A 23,154-nucleotide genomic window follows, 5' to 3' on the forward strand; every position below is an offset into this window, starting at 1 on the left:
CAAAACAGGGGTGTAACCTGTAAACATCTTTTACTCCATCTTGCACACATGCTCACGCTTCTCAGTGACTTTTGCATGTAACTAAACTCTGATGCTACCCTGCAGTCCTGTTCAAGACTCAAATACCAGGATAGTAGATACTTCATTATATTTACTGGAACTGTACGATACATACTCGAGAAGAAATTTTCACAACACCACACTCTGATTTTATAAAGTATCAAACCTTTACATTATCAAGCTTTTCTCCACAATAGGTAGCAAAAACTAGATATGAATTTTGCTGTCCTCGAGACCCGACCTCTGTTATAACCCTTTATGAAACATCTCCCTTATCTGACAAGGCGAAGACTCACTGCCATTTTTAGTGAGAACCTGTGGAACTTCAATACAACAAAAGTAAAAATAAGCAAGCTTTGTTTTCATCAAGTCAGCCATAAGGCAAGCTGCCTGGAAATTCATGTGACTATCAAAACTTTAAAAATCAGCATTCAAACCCACCCCTTCTCAGATTTTTAAGGAAAGAATTACTTTCACCTTCAAGCAATCTCTGACCTGTGGCAGATGCAAGCTGTCAATTGTATGCTGTGCTGAAAATGGAAACCACTGAACTCACTTCCTCTATTCTTAGCCATTCTTTCACTTCGGTAACATAACATGAAGCAACTTCAGAAACAGCATAAATAAGCAAAAAGAAAGAATAACAACACATCTCCTAAAGATTAGCTCTTTGACACAGGCAATTAAAAAAATTTACACCAATTATTTATGAAGAGTATTCTGCATTGAGGAAACAAAGAAAAATTTCTCATGCCAGTGAGCTTCTCTGTAGCTGAATAACCTTAAATTTCAAACGGAGTCCCACTTAGCTTCCATTCTATGTATCAATACCTTTTAACCACCTAGTATCCTTAAAAAAAAAAAAAAAAATCTTAAAACCACTGCACACAGCTGCATATCCATCAGTCTGCTCGCACGTCTGACGAGCATGGCCCACCAAGAGAGTCAGAGGAATTAAAGAGGGAGGGGGGCACAAATTATGTGGCTAGGTCTTTACTATGATTTGAAAAAGACTTAAGCCGCCAAGTGCTTAAATGGAGAAAAAAAAGGCAGTTCAAGAAATCAACAGGGTCTGGTATCCCAAAGTGTTCAAATTCTGTTCTGTATTTTAATAGAGTTCAACAAGCTGATCTTTCAAAACAAATTTAGTCTCCTTTGTTGAATGGGTAATTAATCCACCTCAATGAACTAACTGCCTTCACACCTGAATTAGAAGTCAGAAGACAGAGGACTACAGCAATTTCTCATTGCTGAAGAAGCTTTGGAACCTGTCCATGTCATGAACTGTTTTGAGAAACCTAATCTGCACAGAGATTACAAAAGCCACATCTAATAGGAATATGGAAAAATAACTATTTATGGGCTATAGCCTACTTTTAGCAGTAGGCCTTTCCTTTCAGCAAGCAGCCTGCTTATCAGTACACAAACAATTTTTTTGCCACACCCATTTAAAGGAACAACTACGTCAGAACTCTGCCAGCAATAAACTACATCACTGCAGCATTTTTACCATTTTCCTAATATTTAGAAGTTCAGTATCTACAGTTAAATGGCAACTGCTACATAAATTTTACAGGCCTCCTCGCTGCTCTATCTTTGAAGCCATGTTAGCATTTTCTTCTGTGCAAGTTAGAACTAGATACACAGTTCTCCTCCTTCAAATAAGATTAAACTCATACTATAATCCAGCTAAAACAAAAAATAACATCCAGCTTTTCAATTTGCCAGCCCATAAACTAGAAAGCAGCAACAAGACCTCAAGCTTAACACACATTAAGTATCTTTGCTAAATCTCTCTACTGAAGTAGTTATTACTTCTTTTCAGGCTAAACAAAATTAAAGCGAGGCAGAAAAACACCAGTTGAAAAAGGATGGCTTCAAAACACAATGTGGGTTAAAGAGCAGGCCACAAGTTTATTTACCACAAATAAATCTCCAGGCATAACCACTGCCTGCAATGAACCCCAAGTGGGAACCCAGGGTTAGAGGATGTCACACCATTCCTCTAGCTTTGGTAGGGACCATTTTGAGAAAGAAAGGCAAACACACCCGTCTGTAAAAATCCCAGATTTCTGTACTCTCCCCAAGGCTAGACAACCACATGCTTGCAAACTGTACTCTCCTCTTGAATACTGGCCCTTGATCATATCAATCATACTGGACCTGAAGCTACAAGAAGCGCACAACGAAAAACCAGAAATACAACTCCAAAATGAGCTACAAAGGACACAAGAAACCTACCCTGCCAGAACCAACCTGCCCGTTTCAGGAAACTCCTTTTTCAATTACTTTGCAGCTCATTCATAGCATGGCAAAGCATCTCATTACATAAAAGGCATGGGGAAGGGGGAGGGGAGGAAGAGAAACACCCTGAAAAAAAAATTCAGATTCTTCTTGCCAACTAGGCTAGAATAAAGCTGTGCAGGAATGTAAAAATGTTCTTGCTATGACCGGCTGCCAGATGACACCTTCTTACGCGAGATCAACAGCAAGATCATCTTGCTCCCCTCATATTTCTCTGTATTGATTTACATCAGTAGAAATTAAATCTTTCTTGTTCAGTGTTTTACATTTAGGCACAACACTCATGGTCGTTTCAAGCTGTACAGTGTTTTTATTATTCTGCATTCAGCTCCCAACACAGAAGCCTGCACTGAAATACAACTTGACATCTAGCAAAGCATGGACACCCTCTGATCCAGCCCCCCCAGCCAACATTATTCAAATATTCAGAACATATAACAGTATCCAGTTGAAAGAAAGGCCTGCCAAAGACCAGGGAACAGGAGGGAAACGGGAAGAAAAAAACGCAAACAAACCACATTCTTCAAGACTCAACACATGGTGCTTGACTTCTGGTTCTTGAAAACAGTGAAGCCACCCTGGGCTCTCAGACTCCCCCTTTCACAGCTCAAGTGTGAAACCTGCAGATAACTAACATTTCTCACTCCTTGTTCTCCTTCATCGATGCATACAGAATTCATGTGGAATCAAGACAGATCATGCCACAAAGCTATTCCAGATACACTGCCTCAATCAAGACCATTCGAATCCAGATTTTGGCAAGACAAGCTTGGCTTCACACTTCTAAGAGTCAACTATGCAGTTCTTCAAAGCTTTCTTCATGAAGAAAGATGTAAGCTGAAGGCATGCTCTTTCCCAAGCTATGGACCTAACCAATACAGCCTGTTTCTGCTAAACCACATGCACAAGATAAGAGGAAGAATGAGACTGGCAAGCTCCTGTTACCTTGTCAGTCCCTTTATTAATAGTTTTGCTGAGTTCTTTTTGCCAGATTTATTCAGCTAGCAATCCCTCTGGCAGAATGGATTTTAGTGAATATGGGCACCCTTCCCATGAGATTTAAGTCTCTCCTTCAGAGCTAAGGAGTGTGCCCTGTGATCCCCGTGTAATCAGCAGAACAGACTTGTTCCAGAAGAACTCCTAGAAGTTTAAATTTAAAGAACAAATGACAGTCTTTAAATAGAGTAAAAACTGGTGAGGCAGAAACAAGAAAGAATGTGATATTCAATCATTTGAAGTTAGAAGGAAATAGCAGGATTTGGAACAGTAACTCCTGATACAACAGATACCTCACCAAGTCTTCATTTCTTCAAAGATAACATACATGTAGCCACTAATTACAGCATGCCAGAAAATTATTTGTTACAGAAGAATTTCAAATACAACTTTGTATAGTTCATCTTCAACCCCATCCCTGAACTCCTCTGTCTGTCAATTATTACATTCAGCCCCTAAGAATAAACAAAACACAAAATAATAGTCTCATTACTTTTCAGAGTTTGCAACTCTTTCTTACATCCGAAGGTAATCACCAAAGAGCAAACAAGTGGTACTTTTATTAAAACAGGCTTGAAATTCTTCCTTTCACTTTTAGAGATGACTTAAAACCATATTTTCGGGACACGGAAACAATTAAAACAGAGGCTAATACAGTTGCCTACTTTACTTAGGATGTTTCATAGGTCTCGCAGGACAAATACTGCTGCAGAGGCACATTTAGTCATACATATTATTCATGGTGTGCCACAAAGTTACTATGTATAAAGAAACAATCATCCCCTCAAAATAAGCATCTGAATAAAAACTGTGTTTCATTTTTTAACAACAAATTGCAATGTATTACTGAGCTATGTCTTGCTATATATTCTCCTTTTTTTAAGGAAAAGGACAACAGAAAAATAAAACTTTCACCAGGACTTGTAAAGCTGAGATACTGGAGTTCAAAAACAGCCAAAGTGACTCTTTTCAATGTTAAATTCAACAGAAAAAAACCACAACAGGATAAAGCAACAATTACGTATTTTTAGTTTCAGTCTGGTTTCAGATGTAATGTTTGTATCTTTTGGGGGAAATTACCCTCTGCCCAAAACTGACAATATGATGGTACAGAACAACAGAGAGATTAAGGTGAGAAGACGAGTTTATGTGCTCTCTGCCAGCTTCAGCAGATTTGCCTCTGAATTCCAGGTCAGTGCACTTAATGTGTGTATAAAACTGTAAAAAAATACTAATAAAAAGACTGCTGTCCATTTTTTTTCTTCTAAGCCTAATAAAAGTGTCTGCTGAATTCCAGGTGATTATACCTATACAGCTCCCATGTATCAAACACTTTCCAGAGCTCTCTGTCCTCCTTTGATTAACAGTAAGACAGTACAAGTATGACTGAGCCCTACTTTTCTTAGTCATCAGAGTAACATCAGAACGCACAAGATGGAAGAACCAAATTCACCTAATAAAGCCTGAGCTCAGTTAGCAGACTACTGCTGGGTATGATACATCTTGTACATCAAGCATGACCAGCAAAGGAACGACCGCAGTGCTTGATTCCACAAATATTTTAATGCATATCTGCTTCAAGTAGCAAACAGGCATGTTCTTCACAGGTCTTAAAAATACTATCTTCCTGCAGTCTTGCCTGCACTGTGGCTCAAAGTACAAATCAAGGAACTGAAAATGGACAAGGTATTCATCACCAAAACACTGGAGTCCACCCTAGCTTAATCATAAGAAATCCACTATCTAGGCACTGTGGAAGTCTCCTGGTGCCCTGCAAGTGCTAGACTTTCCAGTTTCCTTTAAGTCATGTCTAAATAATAAAAGTTTAAACCCTTTTCAGACTCACTGTAGAAGCATCTGGATACAGCTCAGCTCCTAGGAGCGGAATAAATTAACAGCTCCTTGAACGGACCTTTCTTCAAAGGTTTAAGCTTCGCTAATGACCACCCTCTATAAACATTTTAAGTATTTGATAGTAATAGACTGCTTGTTCTTAACAGAAGTCATATTCTTGTAACTACAATGCGTAAGGTTTACTAGAAATCTGACACACTTCCAGACTAGCTTTAGGCACCACACACAAAGAGCCCATTTCCACAAGTGCACTAACTTAAAAGAAAATGTGGGGAGGTTTTTTTGAGGTTTGTGACAAAGACCGCTTCCAGAATTAAATGCTACCTCTCCTTTAATCTTTCTATACCCATCCAATAACTAGACGTTAACTGATCTGCCTCTGAGCATCCTACAGGGAGAAACTCTCCAGCTGGCAGGCTCAGGTTGTTCAGCACAGCGAGCAAAGCTCACCTTTACATCCAAATTTGTATTTAATCAAGCAATCCTTCAATTGTGAATCAGAGTACGCCGGCTGACAGGTCACATGCTTCTAGCTGCTCTGCTTTCAGAGGAAATTAGTCTCTTTATTGCAAGATAGTCTGAATGCCAATAAAAACAGATGGACATCATGTTTAAACAACCTTTCTGGCTGCACTCAAGACTACTGTCATACAGGATCAGGAGATATCAACAAAGACATGAGAAAGGAAACAAAAAGTGTTCAGATGAGTAGGATAGCAGAGACAAAAAGAAATAAAGCCCCATAACAGGTTCCAAAGACACATACACTGACCAAAAGAAACACAACTAAGAAGAATCAACGTTTCCATCAGTTAATGAATATTTCACAGACTTTTTTTTTCACAACAGATTAGAACAGGAAAAGGGAAAGTTTATACAAAAAAACTCTACCAGCCAAAAAAGGCACTTACTACTTGAGCAGTGCTCTATCACTGAAGTTTACAGACTAGGTTTGGAAATTCAGGATGCTGACAAACAGGAAAATTTTGTCACTGTCCATCTTAGAAAGGTTAATTGTTATTCACTTATAAGTTAAACAGTTTCCAGCCTCTTGTATCTATGAAGAGGTTTTGGAGTACTGTATGAGATGCTGCCAATAATGTAAGTTCATCAGAAACACATCAATCTGAAATGACTGAAATACTTTAAACTTTCTGATCACTTGAAACAAACATAACCCTCTGAACTATGCATCCTGCCTGCCAAGCAAGAGAAAAGCAGTAGCGTACAACCATTACTAAGGGGTCCAACACCTTCACTCCAGCTCTGTTTTCAATACAGGCCCTGGGTTGGTAAAAGACATCGGTAGGCTCCTACACCACCTCTTTTGGATATGGCTCCCAAGAATGCTCTGTACGAGCTCACTGGATTCCTGGAAGACAGTGCAGTGCCAGTGGACAAGCTTCTCACTGTGAGACCTCAAAGCATTCCAGACTAAGAACTAGTTTGAACATTCTTATCCCAAGGAACAAAGTTACAATGACATTACTGAATAGAAACTCCAACCTCACATTCAAACCCATTGCAAATTGTGCTTCATGTAACCAGGACACCTTAATTGTGCTCACATAGCTCCATCAACCTTTCATTCTTTCCCTCTTGTCTTGGATTCTGTGTAAAATGCAGTAATTTGGAGCGCCATGCTCAGCTTCAGAGCACCCATTTTATGCATTCACCAAGTACTTTAATTTTATTGAATGGGCTTAGAAGTTTGGCAGCTGAGTAAGTTAACATCATACAGTTGGATCAAGTGGAGCCTTTCCAAAGGAGTGAGGAAAACGAATGTGTTTAGGAAGTTGTTTGCACAGGCAAGAATTGTTAGGTATAAAATCTGTTTTTGTTAGGGACACAAGGCAGGTTAAACAGAATGCAACCACTACACAAACAAATGGTTCTGTAACTACTCATAAGGGCAACAGATAATACTACCTCTGGGTCTTCCATCGTTGCCAGGGTACTGAAAGTCAGACTCCCAGTTCACCAAAATAGCTCTATGTGACTTTCTGCAATTTTCCATTCAATTTTTTTTTTCAAGGTAACCTAACCATCTTTGTTCTTAAAAAACTATCTTAAAAAAAGCCAAAAAAGCTTCTGTTATACTTCGGTGATAAACTGTCAGAGTCTTCTTTTTGGAGTGTGGGAATTACATATTATTTCTGCATTTTTTGGTTGGTTTTTTTTTTTTCTTCATAATAAAATGGGAGGGAAAGTGTAAGATCACAATAAAACTGAAAACTTCAAACTTGTAACACATTCTCCAGCAAATTCAGTTTCTAACTGTCATATTCAATAAAATGCTCCCCTCAACACAGACTACAAAACAAGGGGTTTGATATTACAGGCACTTTCCCAGAGTGATAGTTTTAACATAACTATTAGATATTGTTCCATCACAGAATGACCTGTTTACTCCTTCATCAATCGATCACCATGCATTTACTTTAATGCTGAGCGGAAGCAGGGACACTTTCATCATCACTTGGATGATCCTGACTGCAGAGTTTAGATAAGTATAAGGGCTGCTTCTTAAGGTTTTGGTTTTTTTTAACCTCAAGACTACCACACTCCTCTAGAACGTGTTTTGGTGGTGGTGGGGTTTTTTAATTTAAAAAAATGCATTACGACTCTTCTAAAAGAGGAACGAGCAGAATAATATTTACACCAAATTCTATTACTTTGTATACTAGGACTTCCAGGACTTGTGTAGTAGTCTTAGTTAAAAAAGTCACCAAGGGAAGAATGTATCTAAATTCTATGCAGCTGTACATATCTAACACTGAACAAAAATGTTTTGAACATACAGATACATGTTAAGGAGTCTGGGTTAAACTAACAACAAAACTAGTGGAACTAAATATGCTATTACATAAAGTTTATTTGTATAACAATGGAAAACAGAATCTTAAATAAGTTCAAGGTCCTTTTGCGATGATAGGGCAGCTAAGGAAGTCAGGACAGCAATACATTAAGCAGATATAGAAATAAGATACTGACAAACTTGGGAGACTTCTCTTTCAAAATCCAAATACAAACACACTAAAAAAAAAAAAGTCAAGAGGTTATAAATAAAGAAGCTGTGACTAAAGCCTCTACATCTTCTATCACAAAATTTCTTTAGGATGTACCAATACAACAGTAACGCTGACATGTTAATGGGAAAAAAAAAAAAAAAAAAAAAAAAAAAAGGCTGAGAAAACATGGTTTGTATCCTCTTACCACCACCACAAGGTCAGTGGATGATGAAAATTTAACTGATTTCAGAGAGCCTGCAAATTATTAGAAATGAAGCCGGGAAATCAAACCTTGGTATTGTAACTGGCCTAAATCAATACATAAATACCGTTCATACATAAATGCTACACTTTCTAAGCGTCATGAAGGTACCTGACCAAGCGAAATTTTAACTTTATGTTCCAAACCCCCCTGAACTCTTTACTGTACATGTCTCGCATACATAGGGATGTATCATAAAGGCTTCTATGTTATTTCAACTGAAAAAAAACCCTCCAATGTTACACAGGCATGGTCCAGCATTACACAGGCACGGCTACCCCAGAAGTTAGGAGATGGCTCAAAACACTGACTCGGCTGCCAGCGTCAGACAAGCAAAAAAATCAACACTGAAACAAGTTTGGTCCTCAGCTCCTTTACGTTTGATAAAGATCTCTGACCAAACTTATACTAGATCAGCCAGCGGAGTAAGAACGATGAGTCGGAGGCATTCCACCTTTCCTATGAAAATCAGTAACAGATGAGCTTCTCCCGTTTCCCAAGCTGAGACCACAAACATACAGAGATGACGCCGGGTCTCACTCCCAGCCCGAGAGAGATGTAAGTTTCTGACGGAGGCCGGCTCCCGCAGCAGCACCAGACCTGGCGCTCAGCACCTTGCCATTAACCGCCAGGCCCTGGGCGAAGCTGCGCTGCAGGCCCCGCGCCAAGCGCATGTTGGTGGGGAAGTCCTGCAGGAGGTACGCCTGCCAGCGGGCCCGATATGTCATCTACAGCACACCCACACACCCTGCGATTAACTTCATTTCGCCTTTAATCAGTTTTAGAAGCTCTTCCGTGCTCCTGGGTGCAGCGCGGCCAACCCCGAACAAAGGGGGATGGGCGGGAGAGGAAACCCTTCGCCCCCCGGGGGCGGGCTGCAGGTACGCGGCCCCCCCGGGGCACGCCGAGGGAGCGGGGCCCCGCCGGGGCCTCCCGTTACCTCGGAGCACCCCCCTCCCGCGCCCGGCCAGGGCCCCGGCCGGCTCTCCACCCTAGGCCGAGCGAGGCCTCCCCGCGGCCCCTCGGCGGCCAGGCCGCGCCGCCCGCCCCGCTTCGCCCACCCGCGCTCCCCCGGACCCTGCGCCCCAGCAGCGGCCTCCGCCCGGCGGGGCCTCAACAGCCGCTTCCGGGGCCGAGCCCGGGCCCGTCGCCTCCATTTTGGGGCCGGCGCGGCGCGGAGCTCACCTGCATGCCGGGCACTTGCACCGCCACGGGCGAGTGGGCCATGGCGGGCTGCGGCGGCCGGGCGCCGCCCGCTGCTCCCCTCTCTCGGCCTCCCTGCTCCTGGGCGGCGGCGGCGGGGCCTGGAAGGACAAAGCGGCGGGGAGGCGGCTTTAGCGCGGGCCGCGCTCCCTCCTTCCCTCCCCGCGGCCCGCCCTGCCCGGCAGCCCCCGCCCGCCGCCGGCTCACCTCACGGCCGCGGGGCTGGGGCCGAGCTGCGCGACGCGGGCGGGAAGGGGGACCCTAGCGCCGCGCTCCCATGCCCGCCGGGCTCCTAGCAGCGGCCCTGCCGGCTGGCGCCGCTCGCCCTGCCCATGCCCCCCTCCCCGGTCCCGGCGCGGGGGCGGCTGCTCGGGGCCCCCCGGAGAGGCGCGGGGTGGCGGCTCTCGGCGCGGTCGGGGCTGGGCTCAGAGCGCCATGTCGGGCTCCGGCGGCAGGCGGCGGCTGCTGTGCGGCGGCGGCGGCTTCTTCCGTCTCAGCTCCGGCCTCGCGGGGCGGAGCCGCCGCCACCGCCGCCGCACGGGCCCCGGCGTCACTGCCCCCGCCTCCCCGGCCGCCTCTGGGACCGGCGCACGGAGGGAGGGGCGGGGGCGGCCCCCTCGGCGCCGGGACCCTCCGCGCCGGCCGGGGCTGCGGGACGGGGCCGCCCGCGGCGTTGCGCGGCGCCCTGGGCCTGGCGGGCTGCGCCCCTCCGCCGCTGTCACGGGGTCCTGCTCTCCCGGGCACACGGCCACAGCCCCCGCACCCCCGGGCATACGGTCACAGACCCCCATACCCCCGGGCACATTGTCACAGCTCCCCGGACACACGGTCACGGCCTCCGTAGCCCCGGGCACACGGTCACAGCCCCTGTACCCCAAGCAAACTGTCAGAGCCCCTGTACCCCAAGCACAGTGTCACAGCCCCCGTACCCCCCGGGGCACATTGTCACAGCCCTTGTACCCTTGAACACCCTGTCACCACCACACCTGTACCCCTGCACCCCGAAAAATCACAGGTGCTAATAACTGAGTGGCTGTTCCATGGGGTTTATTTGCTTTTGTGACACAGAGCGGGGTGTCCTCTCGGCCCAGGGGTGCTGCTGGCTGCCTGCCGTGGCAGGGTAGTGTGAGCCTGGTAACGGCTGCAGAGGTTCAGCTCCCCGGGTTGGGGTGGCTGGTTGCCTGCCCCCCGAGGAGAACTGTCCCCCCCAGGCCAGCCCCAGCTGCGGCAGGACCCCCCCAGCGCAGGGGTCTGTTGTCCCCCCCCCAGTGGGGTGGGCTGCCCACTGCTTTCTGCCTGGGGAGGAGAAAATAACAAGTGTTTTTTGGGTGACATTTTTCCCATTCGTACATGAGTCACCTATTCGTGTGCGTGATTCACATTCCTATATGCAAAAGTTTTGCCAGTTACTCAAGCAAAGCTTAAACTGACGTCTTCTATGGCATTGCTCTTCCCCTCACCCCCCTGAGCAAGAATGTAGAAATCACACAGGCCCGTCACAAACACCCTCGTGGGTATGTGAGGGCTTCCCCCAAATTCACAGGTTTATAGTCTAGAAGATGCGAGGGACGCTGGAGGTGCTGGATCACTGGCCATACCCGGGGGTGCGTCCCGTTGGAAAGGATGTGACGGCAGGTGGTCTCCCGCCCTTACAGCTCGGAGAAATACCGCACTGTGGCAGGGAACACAAAACACCTCTGTTGAAGGTAACGTGTTAAAATAGGCTGAAGCCAAGAATTCCAAAGTTAGGCAGTCTTTCCATCCTCAGCTCACTCTGGTTTGAAACTCACAGTGTTGTTAGTCAAGGACAGGCTCGTGGCTCATGCTGGAACATTTTCCCCCCCACACCCAATTTGCCAGTTTGTTAAGCCTTTACCGTTACTAAAATATTTACTTTTTTCTGCACCTTTTAAAAACAACATGACTTTAAAAGGCTTCTACGTGATAGTTATACATCTAAGTTACCTAGGAGCCTATAAGGAGTTCATTTTAATGGGTGGAATATTTAAGGCAAGTATTTCCTGAAAGTTTTTATCATATACTTAAATTTAAAAAAATGTTTTTTATTAAGAAACCTTTGGGAACAAAGGAGGATTTCTACTGACAAAAAGCTTCCTTACTTACACGCAGCAGTTCAGTAAACAAATGAATGAACATCCACTTCGTGGAACTTCTGAATCCTGCCTGGTTCATTCTGCTCAAACATACTTAAATCACCTCTCCTTTTACCTTTTAATGATCTTTAGAACATGATCCCTGAAAAAACCCTGACAAATGGAAGATGAAGGGTTTTGCTTCATGCTGCTAATGCATTACTGTCTCTCTGTTCCTCTGCTGGCTCGGAGGCTCTGCTTTTCTTTTTCCATCCATTCGTTACCTAAGGTTTTCTTCCCAGAACACAGCTAACTGGTTATCCCAGCCTCGTCTGGATTTTATACTCTCCCTCACGCATTTCCTCTTGGAGGCACCTTTTTACTTTGTATCAGAAAGAGCACTAATCGCCAATCCACTCTTTATGTTTTGGGGCCATATATAGAGACTTTTGGCCCTTTATGCATTTCTGACTTGCATGCAGCTTAATACAACATGAAAGAGATGGTGACAAATGTATTTAATTAAGTAAGAGCAGGACAATTGCTGTGCATGTGATAAGGCATCCTCCCCAGTAATTATACCTGTAGTTATCTCCCACCGGTGGCAGATTGGCTGAGAGAACTGCAGCGACAGAACACCAAAGCAAAATGTTCTGCAAAAAGGCAATGCCTGCTCATGCCACACTCGCTCAGAAAGCCCCAGCATGATATTTGTGAGCAAAGCTAGGCAGGAATATCTGTCAGGGAATCTTAAGTAAGCAGCCGGTCACGTAATGACTGAATCATTGAGCCAGGCTGTGAAGTGAGGTAAGCTGGCACCATAACATCTAAGAAAAGGGTTGCATTATTGTATGCCACTCTGTCATTAGCGAGTTCTAATTTGTGCGTTAAGAACGTCAGATGGTCAGTTGCTGATACTGCTGTATGAAAGACCTTCCCTGCCCCCTCCCAGCCTGCTCCATAAATACCTGTTGCTGCTGTTTTCCAAGACTTAAAATGTGTCTATAATTCACGTAGGGCAGCTGTCAGGGCCTCATAGTAGTAATGTGACCCAAGTCAGACCTTCTACTACTTTGTGCATTTAACTACTATTTCTGTGTTGCTGGTGTGAAAATATAATTATCTCTACATCAGAAGACTGCAGGGAGCTAGTAAAAACACTGGGCTCTTTGAGAGTGCCCGCACCATGTTAGCTGGTTTAGACCTACCACAAAAAATGGTAGAAATTCACCTCAGCCTTCCAAACATGAATGAATAAAATGAAATGTCTTACACTGCTAAACAGGACAAGACTTCATCACGTAGCTGCAGACTCCAGGGGCTCCTTGCAGTGATTTGCTGGGGTGGGGGAGGCAGTGGGTGGCTGATCTGGTTCCAGCAGAGCTGATGCAAACTCATCTTTAGCAAAGACCCCATCAGACCCACACATCTGCCTAGGAAATGTGATGCCCAGTTTCTGCTTATCAGGGTGAATTGGGGTATTTTGAACCCTTTAGTGCTTTCACAAAGTGCAGCTGATGGATGCAGTGCTGACCCAGGCTCATGGTGACAACCCCAAGTGATGTGCTTAGAGGTAACTCCACAGTTCTCCTTGCGCCTTTCTTTCAATGCAAGCAGTACAGCTAATGGGTCATCACATAAAACCGGAGTACAGCATCCCAAACTGGTAAAATTCAAGGCCTTTCATGTTTTTACTTTTGAAACGTGTTGCCAAAGATGTTGTGGAGGTTAAAAGTTGACTGGGATCAGGTAAAAAGGGCTGCGTATTTATTTTAGTAACAAGAACATCAGAGACATAAAAGGAAGAATGAAAATGTTTTGCAAGGGTATGATACCCTCATTCTTTGACATAAATCAGTCTCTAATCCACAGGCATTAGGGAAATCACTTAGTCTTAGAAGCAACTTATTCAGCAGCTGCAGAATTTCCAGCACCACTGCTGGAAACCGCTGATACTCACTAACATAGGAGATAGATGTAGCTCTCATCAATCCCATATTACAACTTCAATATTTCTGTATCCAGTTAATAATTTAAATTATAAAGCCTTGCAGCTGGACTAGAAACAGTACCACAGTACATCCACTTCTGCCCACCACTTTCCCTCCCACACCCTGTGTCCACCCTCTTTTCCTCCCCTCATTCTCCGGCTCCTGCTGCATTCGACCTTTCCTGTTGCCTCTGCGCTCCGGCATGACTGTTTCCAGCCTCCTGCAGCCTGGGTGCTCGCAGGTGAGTGCCAGGACATAAAGCAGAGTTCTTCTTGTTCCCAGCACAGTGACAGCAGCCCCATGCCGCCAGGAGAATTGGCTGGCAAAAGCCTTCTACATCTCTGAGTTCCCACAGAGGAGCCAGCTCAGTCCTTCTGTGGGACAGCAGCTGCAAGGACCTCCTTCAGCACAACTGGATTATTTAAAGAATTCAGCTGCCAAAATCTGCCAGTGTGAACTAGTTGCTCATAAATGGAGATTTTTCACATAATATGGCCAACTTGTGCATTTCCTCCAGGAGACCACAATGGCACATCCTTGACACAAGGATGATGGTTTTACCACATTCCACGTCCTCCCTTAAAAGCAAGGGTGCAAAATGATATTTCTTAGCAGGGCAACATGATACATCTTCCTGCAATCTTCTTAGAAATGGCTGAACTATTTTTTTAATTGACACTTCCTGTACTTTTAAGGAAAATACCAGGCTGAGGTAAATGCCTAGGATGGAAAAGGTGGGTGAGGGATGCTGGTTCACCATCTCCTTCAATGCAAGGACTAAGGATCATTAAATCAAACAAGCAGGTGCCAAGTTCAAAACAAATAGAAGTAGGCACTTCTTCACACAGGGTATAGTTAAGCTGGTGAAGTCCTTGCTACAGGCCAAAAGTGACTGGACAATTTAATAGAAAAAAAAACCCAACATTGGGAAATACTATTTATAAAACTAGCACCTCTGGTTGAGGAAGTACGTGAGCTACAAATCCCTGCAGGCAGGTGCAAGCATCGCCCCTTCTCACTGTCCTCATGCACTTCCCTAAGCCCCTGCCACGGGCTCCAGCCAGGGATGAGCTGTTGTGGCAGACAAGCTTTGTTCTCCTGTGAGCAACCTGTTCCCATGCTGAAGTTTCAACCTGGGGGGTTAACGTTTGGCCAAAGAGTATCCAGCTGAGATGGGAGGAACTGTCCTGCAATGGTAGGCAGGGCTACCTGCTAACAGGGCAAGCAGACATGGTGCCCATGGTACTACATGAGTCTGTAGCACAGTTTAATTTCTTTCCTGGGAGTTCTTCGCTGACATCATCTTTAGTCTTCCTTAACAGGAAAAAAAAATAAATCAGTAAGTTGTCTTTACACAGGTACTAAGCTAATAGTGAATGTGTATCGTACTAGTGCAGTGAATGGTGAGTCATTATGTGAGTAAAGATTATGATAAATTGAATGTTCACAAGTTCAAGGGCAAACTTTCCACCTTCCTCACAAAAAGATCCTTGTACTGGTGAATTTCCTATTTCAATACAGTATTTGGCTTAAAGAAGCCAGTCTTCTGTAGGATAGTCCTGTGCTTCCAAGATTGCAACGTAAGTTAAGATGGGGTGAGTGTTATGTCTCTGACCTCTTTAGCACGAATATACTTTGCTTACACTTCCACCTGTAAAATAAACCATACACAAACGCACACACATATATGTATTTATAGGCTGTTATATCCAATTCAGTAGTTTAACATCACAGAACATGGTTCTTTGCAGATTGGTGTTCTCATGTATTCTCCCTGCTTGCAAATCTATTTTATTCTTTTAAATAAGAGTCCTTCCCTGCTCTAATTTCTCCCTTAGCAGGAAACCAAAATTTCAGCAAAGCTTGCGCTCTTGGAATACCAAAAATAGTTTGGCCACAACAGTGGAAGGGGTGAAGGAAGTGAGTGAGAGGCCCTGCCAGTGGGCAAACAAAACGCCAGCCCCATCAGCACAGTGCCTTTGAATAGCTGGTCTGACTTTTTTTTTTTCCTTTTTTTTTTTTTTAAGTAAAATACATACAGTATTTATAGAATTAAAACCATTTCTATATAAGGGAACAGCAACAAGAAGCTGGTTCTGGTGGAATTCCTATACTAACAAAGCACCCGCTCCAAAGGGGCATGAGGCCGATAGCCCTGGGCAGGGCTCCTGGCAGGGTCCTTGTGGGGGCAGGCTGCTCCTAGAACCCGCTTCCACCAGCCCCAAGAAAAGGGTGGGGAGAAAGAGGCACAAAATGGGTTAAAGGAATGAGACAAAATAAAGGGATAATTTTGACAAGATTCCACAGGAAAACTAGGGAGGAAAGGAAAGGAAAGGGGAAGGGAAAAGGGAAAAAATAAATTGGAGAAGAAGTGGTATCTCTTCTCAGTACTTCTTACCTGGAATTACTGTCCTAAAGAAAGAGATGTCCTTACTTCTTCCATCACATCCTCAGTATTTTTTGGTGCCTGGCTTCTCTTGCTCTCAAGAAGAGGATGGTCTCACCAGCTTGGCCCCCAGTCACACTGGTCTGCAGCAAGGCAGCAATGATCTGATGAAGGCGACTGGGAGGGAAAAGAAAAAGAGAAAAATGAATTGCTGGGAGCACTAGCTGTGGGAAGACTGCTTTTCCACAGCCCTGCCAGGCTTTCAGGCTTTCCAAATCGGAGCCGCGCAAACACGTGTACCTGCACACACACATGCGTGTGCACAGAAACATTTCCAGCCTGTCTCCCCTAGCCTCAGCCACCCCTCCTGAGAGGCCAGGGCCACCAGCTCGCTTCGTGCCACTCTGCCACACGCCTCCCAACCCTGTTCCCCTCCACACTGGCTGCAGCGACAGCGCCTGCCCGTTGGGCTCTGACAGCGCTTGGCTCCCAGGAAGAAGTATTCACACACGATGGCAGCTTGAGAGAAAAGTTGAAAAGGAATCAAAGCCATCTCTGTTGAAATAAACATCTGCTCTGCGTTCAGTATCGTGGCAACAGGGCTCACAAAATGCACAGGCAGCCCTCCAAGGGCTCCTGGCACATCACAGCTATCGGTACCTGCTGAAAACAGGCTGGCGGAGTGGCCACAGCGCCGTGGGGAGCAGAGACAGGGACGCTCGGAAGACAAAACTTTGGTCAAAGCTAGAAATAACTTCACAGTTCCCTTGGAGGCATACAGCTTAGAAATCCACCACCCCTGCAGTGATGCTGGCAGATAGGAAGAGATGGCGGCACCGTAGCTCCTTCCATGTGGCTGGGGCATGTGCTCATCACCCCAGCCCATGGACAGTTTCTTCCCAGTTGCCCCAGTGCAGGCAGTGGAAGAAAGCAGCGGGATGCAGCTGTGGAAAAGCACTTCTCCCTGGAACCCATGCAAGGACGGATGTGCATTTGGTGGCTTTCACTTCACATGCAATTCCCTGAGGAGCGGTCAGGGTAGGCAGAGACCCGTTGCCTTTTCCTCTGCCTACAGCTTCTGCAAGGCCAAACTGGGACACTAAATGCAAACCTCTCTGCTCCCTGTTTCTAGCGTTGCATTCCTGTATCCCTGCAGAAGGCAGTGCTGTGACACAATGTCCAGCTGAGTCCAAATGGAGCAGTGAACTCTAACCATCAGGATGGTATGGCTGTTACAGCCGGTGGACCACAGTGCTGTATTTCTTTTTTTTTTCTTTTTTTTTTTTTTTAATATTAATGATGATGCCTTAGCAGGGGGAAGACCACAGCTTGGCTCATGGAGACCCACCTGAGCCTCCAACAGCAACTTAGTAACACTGGAAACATGTCTTTTTAATGAGTGAGTTTGATGTGGCTGAGCCAGGAATCAAGGTGAAGAGACAGTGTGATAATACCACTGTTACTGAGCTCCTTTTCAGAGCAGAAATGCACATGAAATGCAGGAATCCGATACCTTTCTGGGAGAGGGAACAGAGAGATTCTTGTCTCCGGTCCAATTTACCCTAATTCCTCCGGAGCACTAAGTGACAAACATGGCCTTCACTGAGAGCTTCAAAAGGAAATTGCTGTTTGCATAAAAGACATACTGAGTTGAGCTGGTTGTTAAAAGGGAACTTGAGCAAGAGGAGACAATGGAACAAATCTCTTGGAAAAATGTCCAAAAGCAACTGGATTGTGGGAAATGAGGCTCAACATCTGTGTCCCAGTTGGGCTGTCACTCGACAAGAACAGCAAGCGCCCGGCTTTGGATGTGCTGCTAGACACCACAGATGGTGGCTGCTGTGTAGAGAAAACCAGGAGATGCTTAAGGCTTCAGCAAGGACAGTAAGAGGGAAAGGGGGGGCAATCTGAAGCTGAGGTAAGGACAGTTTAGAGTTTTGCTAGTGTTCCATTAAGACAGGGTAAAAGGATAACAGAAATGAAAACAAGAAACAGGGCTACCAGAAAATCCTGCTGGGTTTTCATCTCCATTTGAATATGTAAGTAGGGCGATCTGGAAAATTTCCTGTCTTCACAATTCGTGTTTCCAGGAAATGAACCCTCAAGCAATGCTGCAAACCAACCCAGCTGCCAGCACAGCTGTGACTAGCCGGGGGGCAAATGGGGTGACGACAGGGCTGACAATTCTCAGTCCCAGTTCCGCAATCAGACTGGTACAGGCAGAGCCTGGCAGGTAAAACATAACTCCATGCGAGCACCAGGGTCTCCCTGGGGGAATGGGTAAAGCCAAGGCACCAGTGTGGTGTGCTGTGTGGATCTAAGTGGGTTCAATGACAGAGGCTGCAGCAAGGAAGGGAAATTTCCACTACAACCCTGTGTGTACGGAGTCATTTTTCTGCCAAGTAGGAGCAACCAAAGAGCAGATGACTCATAAGTACACATCTCTCCTGGCTGCTTTGGGAGCTCTCCTCTATCTGGTCCAACTGCTACATACACTTATCCCTTGTGCTGACGAGGAAGTCAGACATAAACACGTGGGTCAAGGCCAGCAAGGCTACTGGTGAGACTGTAAATGCCATGATGGTGACAGTATGACCTTTGTGCTGGAAGGCTGCATCTATAAAATGCACAACAGTTGGTGCATCCTTCGTGTGTGCTAGTGCTTGACCACCTTTGCATCCAGGAAAGTGGGCGTATTTTTCAGTGAAGCGTAAAAAATGGTGAGACCTAGTTAAGTACCACCTTCTACCAGCAGATGTTGAACAGCACACCCAGTCCAGGAAACTGCCACTACGAAGGTCAAAGTATGGGGAGGAGATGAGTGAGAAAGGAAAGAAGGGAAGAGGAAGCATTGCAGACCCTATTGCCATTGACTGCTAATGAGCTGCTGAATACATGGGCTATTGGTTCCCCCTTTCTTGATGTGTGAATGAGGAACAACAGCGAAATAACCCACCGGTGAGTGCAAAAGGATTCCCCAAGAGATGTGTCAAGAGTGCACTCCAGAGCCTGATCTTCCTGCTGTGTTTGGAGAGGCTGCCACGGGGCGAAATGTTTACTAGACTGACTCAGATACTAATGGGAGTCAGGGGATAAGTGGGAGAAGAGGGAAACAAAGAAGTCAGCGCAGCAGAGGAGAGCTGAACTTTCACAAGAGGGAAGTGAGGAAAGCTTGTTTGTGAGCTGCTTTGCCAGGAAGTCCTGTGACTAACCTTATTTCACACACCGATTTTATGGACGAAAACTGTATTTACGGCATGTAGGACAAAATGTACAACAAAGCTGTGAAAAGGTGGGCTCACCCTTCCTTTGTAAGGTTAAAGCAAACTCCCTGAAAGCTTCCCTACTATAAGAGCATCCCACCAGAGCAAGGCTTTGACTTCACAGCTGAGACTGTTGCATGGGGGCCCAGGAGCAGATTTTGTAACCCCAAGGAGGAAACAAACCCAGCAGAGCTGTGCATTCTTGCAAAAATAACTGGGGTTTTTTTGCCATTTAAAGAAAGAAACTTTGATGTGCTGCAGTTTTGCGCTGTGCTGGTCTGACTGCTCCCATGCAGCACAACAGGGAATCTCTTCTCTTTCCATTCCCCCTCTCCTGCACCTGTCCTCTCTTTGCACTCAAAGGAAAGCAAGACTATACTGTTCTACAGTTTCAATGGCAATTTATGGATCACACAGGAAAATGTATAGGACTGCTAGAGGCAGAACTTTCCACTTTCTGCCCATACCACGATGGGTACAGAAGACTAGATGATCTGGGAGTTTGTGCAAGCCAAGCAGGATGAAGCACAGTGTCACCTCAAAAAGCCTGTGCTCGTGGCAGGGCAAGTCAGGAAAGATGCTGACAGACTGAAAAGGTCAGAGGAGGAGAAGAGGGAAGGCTCAAGGGCAACAGTGCCAAGCAGAAAGATTGTGACAAAATAATGCTTGACTCGGTACAACGTCAACTCAGAGATAAGAGGAACAAGCCAGCCTCCTGAAAGGGTTTGCACAAGCCAAAAGGATGAACTGTTTGGCCTGGGCCATATAGGCACGTGTAACAAAAACAAGCCAGCAAACAAATGAAGTGAATTTTTCAGAGGCAGGCTAAGTAACAGGAAAAATGTTGCAGTGGCAGGAGGTACTAGCCTGGGCCATACAGCCCAGTGAGCAGAACAAGGTGCATATGGCATCTCAGCTCTGTCACTGGTATCTGCCCACGCTGCCTACGCCTGTGCCACTGACATGGGGATGAGGGAATGGTGTGGCTGCTGCTGGGCAGGGTGAGCAGATGCCCTTGAATGTCCTCCCTGCTCCACATCCCCCTGCCAAGGGGAAACCCTGCAAAGTGCTCTCCCTCCCCTACCAGCTCCTGGGGAAAGATGGGTCACCAGTCTACAAGTGTGAGGTCAGAAAGGACAAGCAGCATACCCAGACTGGCCCAACATGGTTCCAGTCCATGGAGGTGTGTACTTCAGCTGCTTCCCACAGCTCTTCTGCAGCCCGTGAGCTGCTCAGAGGCAGCACCTAGCCCTGAGAAACAGGCCCAGCCATCAGATATTTGGTCTGATGCCCCCATGGATTAGGTAGTTCCCACCTGGCCAGTTTGTCATCCTAAATGTCTTCTCTGACATGTCTTCCCATGCTGCGGTCTGGTGGTTTATGGCTGCTCTGATCGATGCATTTCTGGCTGCTGACTGGCTTGTCCCAGCCTAACAAGTAGATTTTGAACTGCCTGCTGTTGGCAAGGTCATGCTACCACAGGGATGGACAACCACTGTGGCTATGCTTTGATCTGTAGTGCTTTTCTTTCACTTCTCCCTGAAGTGGTGGGCAAAGGGGGTGGAAACCTCTTTTTCCCTGGTGTAGGGCTGTAGAGGGAGCAGCGACATGGCCAGCAGCGGTGGATCGCCCCTGGCAGAGACACATACCATGACACAGTACTGCAGGACCTGTGGCTCTGCGCTCACCAGAATGCTGGGATTCCTCACGCCAAATCCCGGTGGCCCCTGCGCCTGTATCACTCCCACCCCTCCTGCTCCCAGCACAGGCAACGTCCCCAGGAACTCATCACGTCCAGGCTAGACAGACATGGGCACTCCTGCAGCTTTGCCTGCACACTTGCATTCATCTCCCAGCTAATTATAGCTGAAATAGATTGAAGCTTCTCCTGGTGCTTCCCACCTGAAGTGGCACTTTTCGTTGGGCAGGTAAGGGCCTGGCAGCATATCCTGCTTCCCACCCACCTCCCTGTCCCCGCCATGGCTCTGCACAGCCCTGGCCATCCAGCCCCGCCACGCTGCAGCAGTGACCACACTGAACCTCACCTGCAGTTGCAGCGCTTCCCCTGGATTTCCCCAGTGCTCTGCAGGGTGGTTTCTGTAGGTGCTTTGCTGTGCTCCAGAGGTGCCTGTATAGGTGGATCCCGTTTAACCCACTTGGATTAACATGCTTCTGCTACCAGCTCTAGCACCTTGCCTCCCTCTGTCTGCAGTGTGCCCAAGCTGGTACTCCTGTGGCATGCAAGTGCCTGAATTTTGGAGTAATTCGTGCCAGATGGATGTAACTGCTGGTACTCTATCAAAAAGAAACGCCAAAGTTCACACACACCCGTGTGGACATTTGCATGCATGGCCTGCAGCCCCTGCTTTCAATCACCTCAGTGAACACCCTGATGCATCCTACAGCACAGCTTCTTCAGCCTTTCAGTTTTGCCCCAGTTATTCCCCCAGCCCGGGCTTTTTTCCTAAGGAGGGACCTGAAGAGCAGGTCATGGTACAGAAAGACCCAGTGTGGTTCACTGGGGCCCAGCGTAGGGGACTCTCTGCCCAGGGCTGGTTTTTGAGACTTGCCTCTACCGGTGGCTGGTGCAGACCTGGCTGCGTGTCTCCCTGCCAGGGACAAGGGTGATGCCCAGCTGGCCCTTGGCTCAGTGCGTGCCCCTGGCACATGCTGATGGGCAGGGCTATGGCTTCTTTCCTGCAGGGCTCCCTGAAATTCTCTGGGCATTAAAGGGACGGGGGCCTTTGTGACAAGCTCTCTCCAGCCTGCTCCTGTTTTCTCACTCCAGCAAGATGGCACGGGTGGAGGGATTAGTTTGCTCCACTTGGTGCCAGGGTAAGAGCTCAACATCTCCTGCCTCCCTCCAAGTTTCCACTGTGTTTCCAGCCTGGGAAAGGAAAACCCAGGCTGGCAGCATGCGTGGTCCAGCGCTCTGCAGGGTGGAGAAGGAAAAGGGTGAGAGTCAGCCCTTAGTGGGTGAGGGAAGGTGGAGGTGGGAGCCTCCCCTCTGGACCAGACCTCAAACCAGGGGACCATTTCCACAGACATCTGCCCTTCTCATTTACAAAAGCCATTCTGAGAAACGGTGCAAAGATCCCATTCCCTGGAAACCCACTCCACACTGGCCCTTTCCACCCAAAAGTCCCCACTTCCCTTTGGTTTGGGGACAAGGGCGAAGAGGGAAGGCAAGCAGCAACCCATGATGTCCTGCGCCTGTACTCCCTCTCACTCTGGTTAGCTGGGAGAGGCTGCAAAACGGCAACCAGGTCTCTCGGAGAGGCAGCGAGCACCTGGTGAAGCACGGCCTCTCCCCCTGTTATTTGCCAGATATTTATCACAGCACTGACACCTGCACCAGCACCGTCTTTGAAGCCGAGTTGTTTAGGAAACAGAAATGAGAGAAAATAGCCAAGTCACACGAGGTGTCTGAGCACGAAAAGGAAGCTCAATAGTCTATTAGCTTCCCCCTGATGCCTGAAGTGGATGGCGATTCGGGGGCGGAGGAGAGATAAGACGGCAGATTAGCTGGGTCTCAGGCAATTGTAGGCTGGGCCGGTTGAGCAGGATTGCTGGCTGCTGACATCAGAGCGCTCCCGGGCAGACGGCAAGGCAAGGCTGATGGCGAGGCAAAGCCAACGTACGAAGTTTTCAGGAAATGCCAAAGAGATGGTCATTAGTGGCTTCTTAATAGAATGTCACCCTTCCCTGTCATCTCAGGCTTTTGAACAGGG

At 46.8% G+C, this 23,154-nt stretch overlaps 1 protein-coding gene across 2 annotated transcripts in view; it reads right to left on the reverse strand.

Moving 5' to 3' along the window:
• The window catches only part of STK26 (serine/threonine kinase 26), a 32,214-nt gene extending 22,018 nt beyond the window's left edge, over nucleotides 1–10,196 (reverse strand). The window contains exons 1-2 of one of the 2 annotated variants that reach the window (XM_056359680.1): nucleotides 9,898–10,196; nucleotides 9,673–9,791 (exon numbers count right to left, since the gene is read on the reverse strand). In XM_056359680.1, the coding sequence (XP_056215655.1) occupies nucleotides 9,673–9,714 (42 nt within the window). In that variant the 5' untranslated portion in view covers nucleotides 9,715–9,791; nucleotides 9,898–10,196. The remainder of the gene's footprint in view (nucleotides 1–9,672; nucleotides 9,792–9,897) is intronic. The other variant, XM_056359681.1, reaches the window with a different exon arrangement.
• Between the last annotated feature and the right edge of the window lie 12,958 nt (nucleotides 10,197–23,154).

Source organism: Falco biarmicus, chromosome 14 (assembly GCF_023638135.1).
Source record: "Falco biarmicus isolate bFalBia1 chromosome 14, bFalBia1.pri, whole genome shotgun sequence".
Classification (NCBI taxonomy): Eukaryota; Metazoa; Chordata; class Aves; order Falconiformes; family Falconidae; genus Falco; species Falco biarmicus.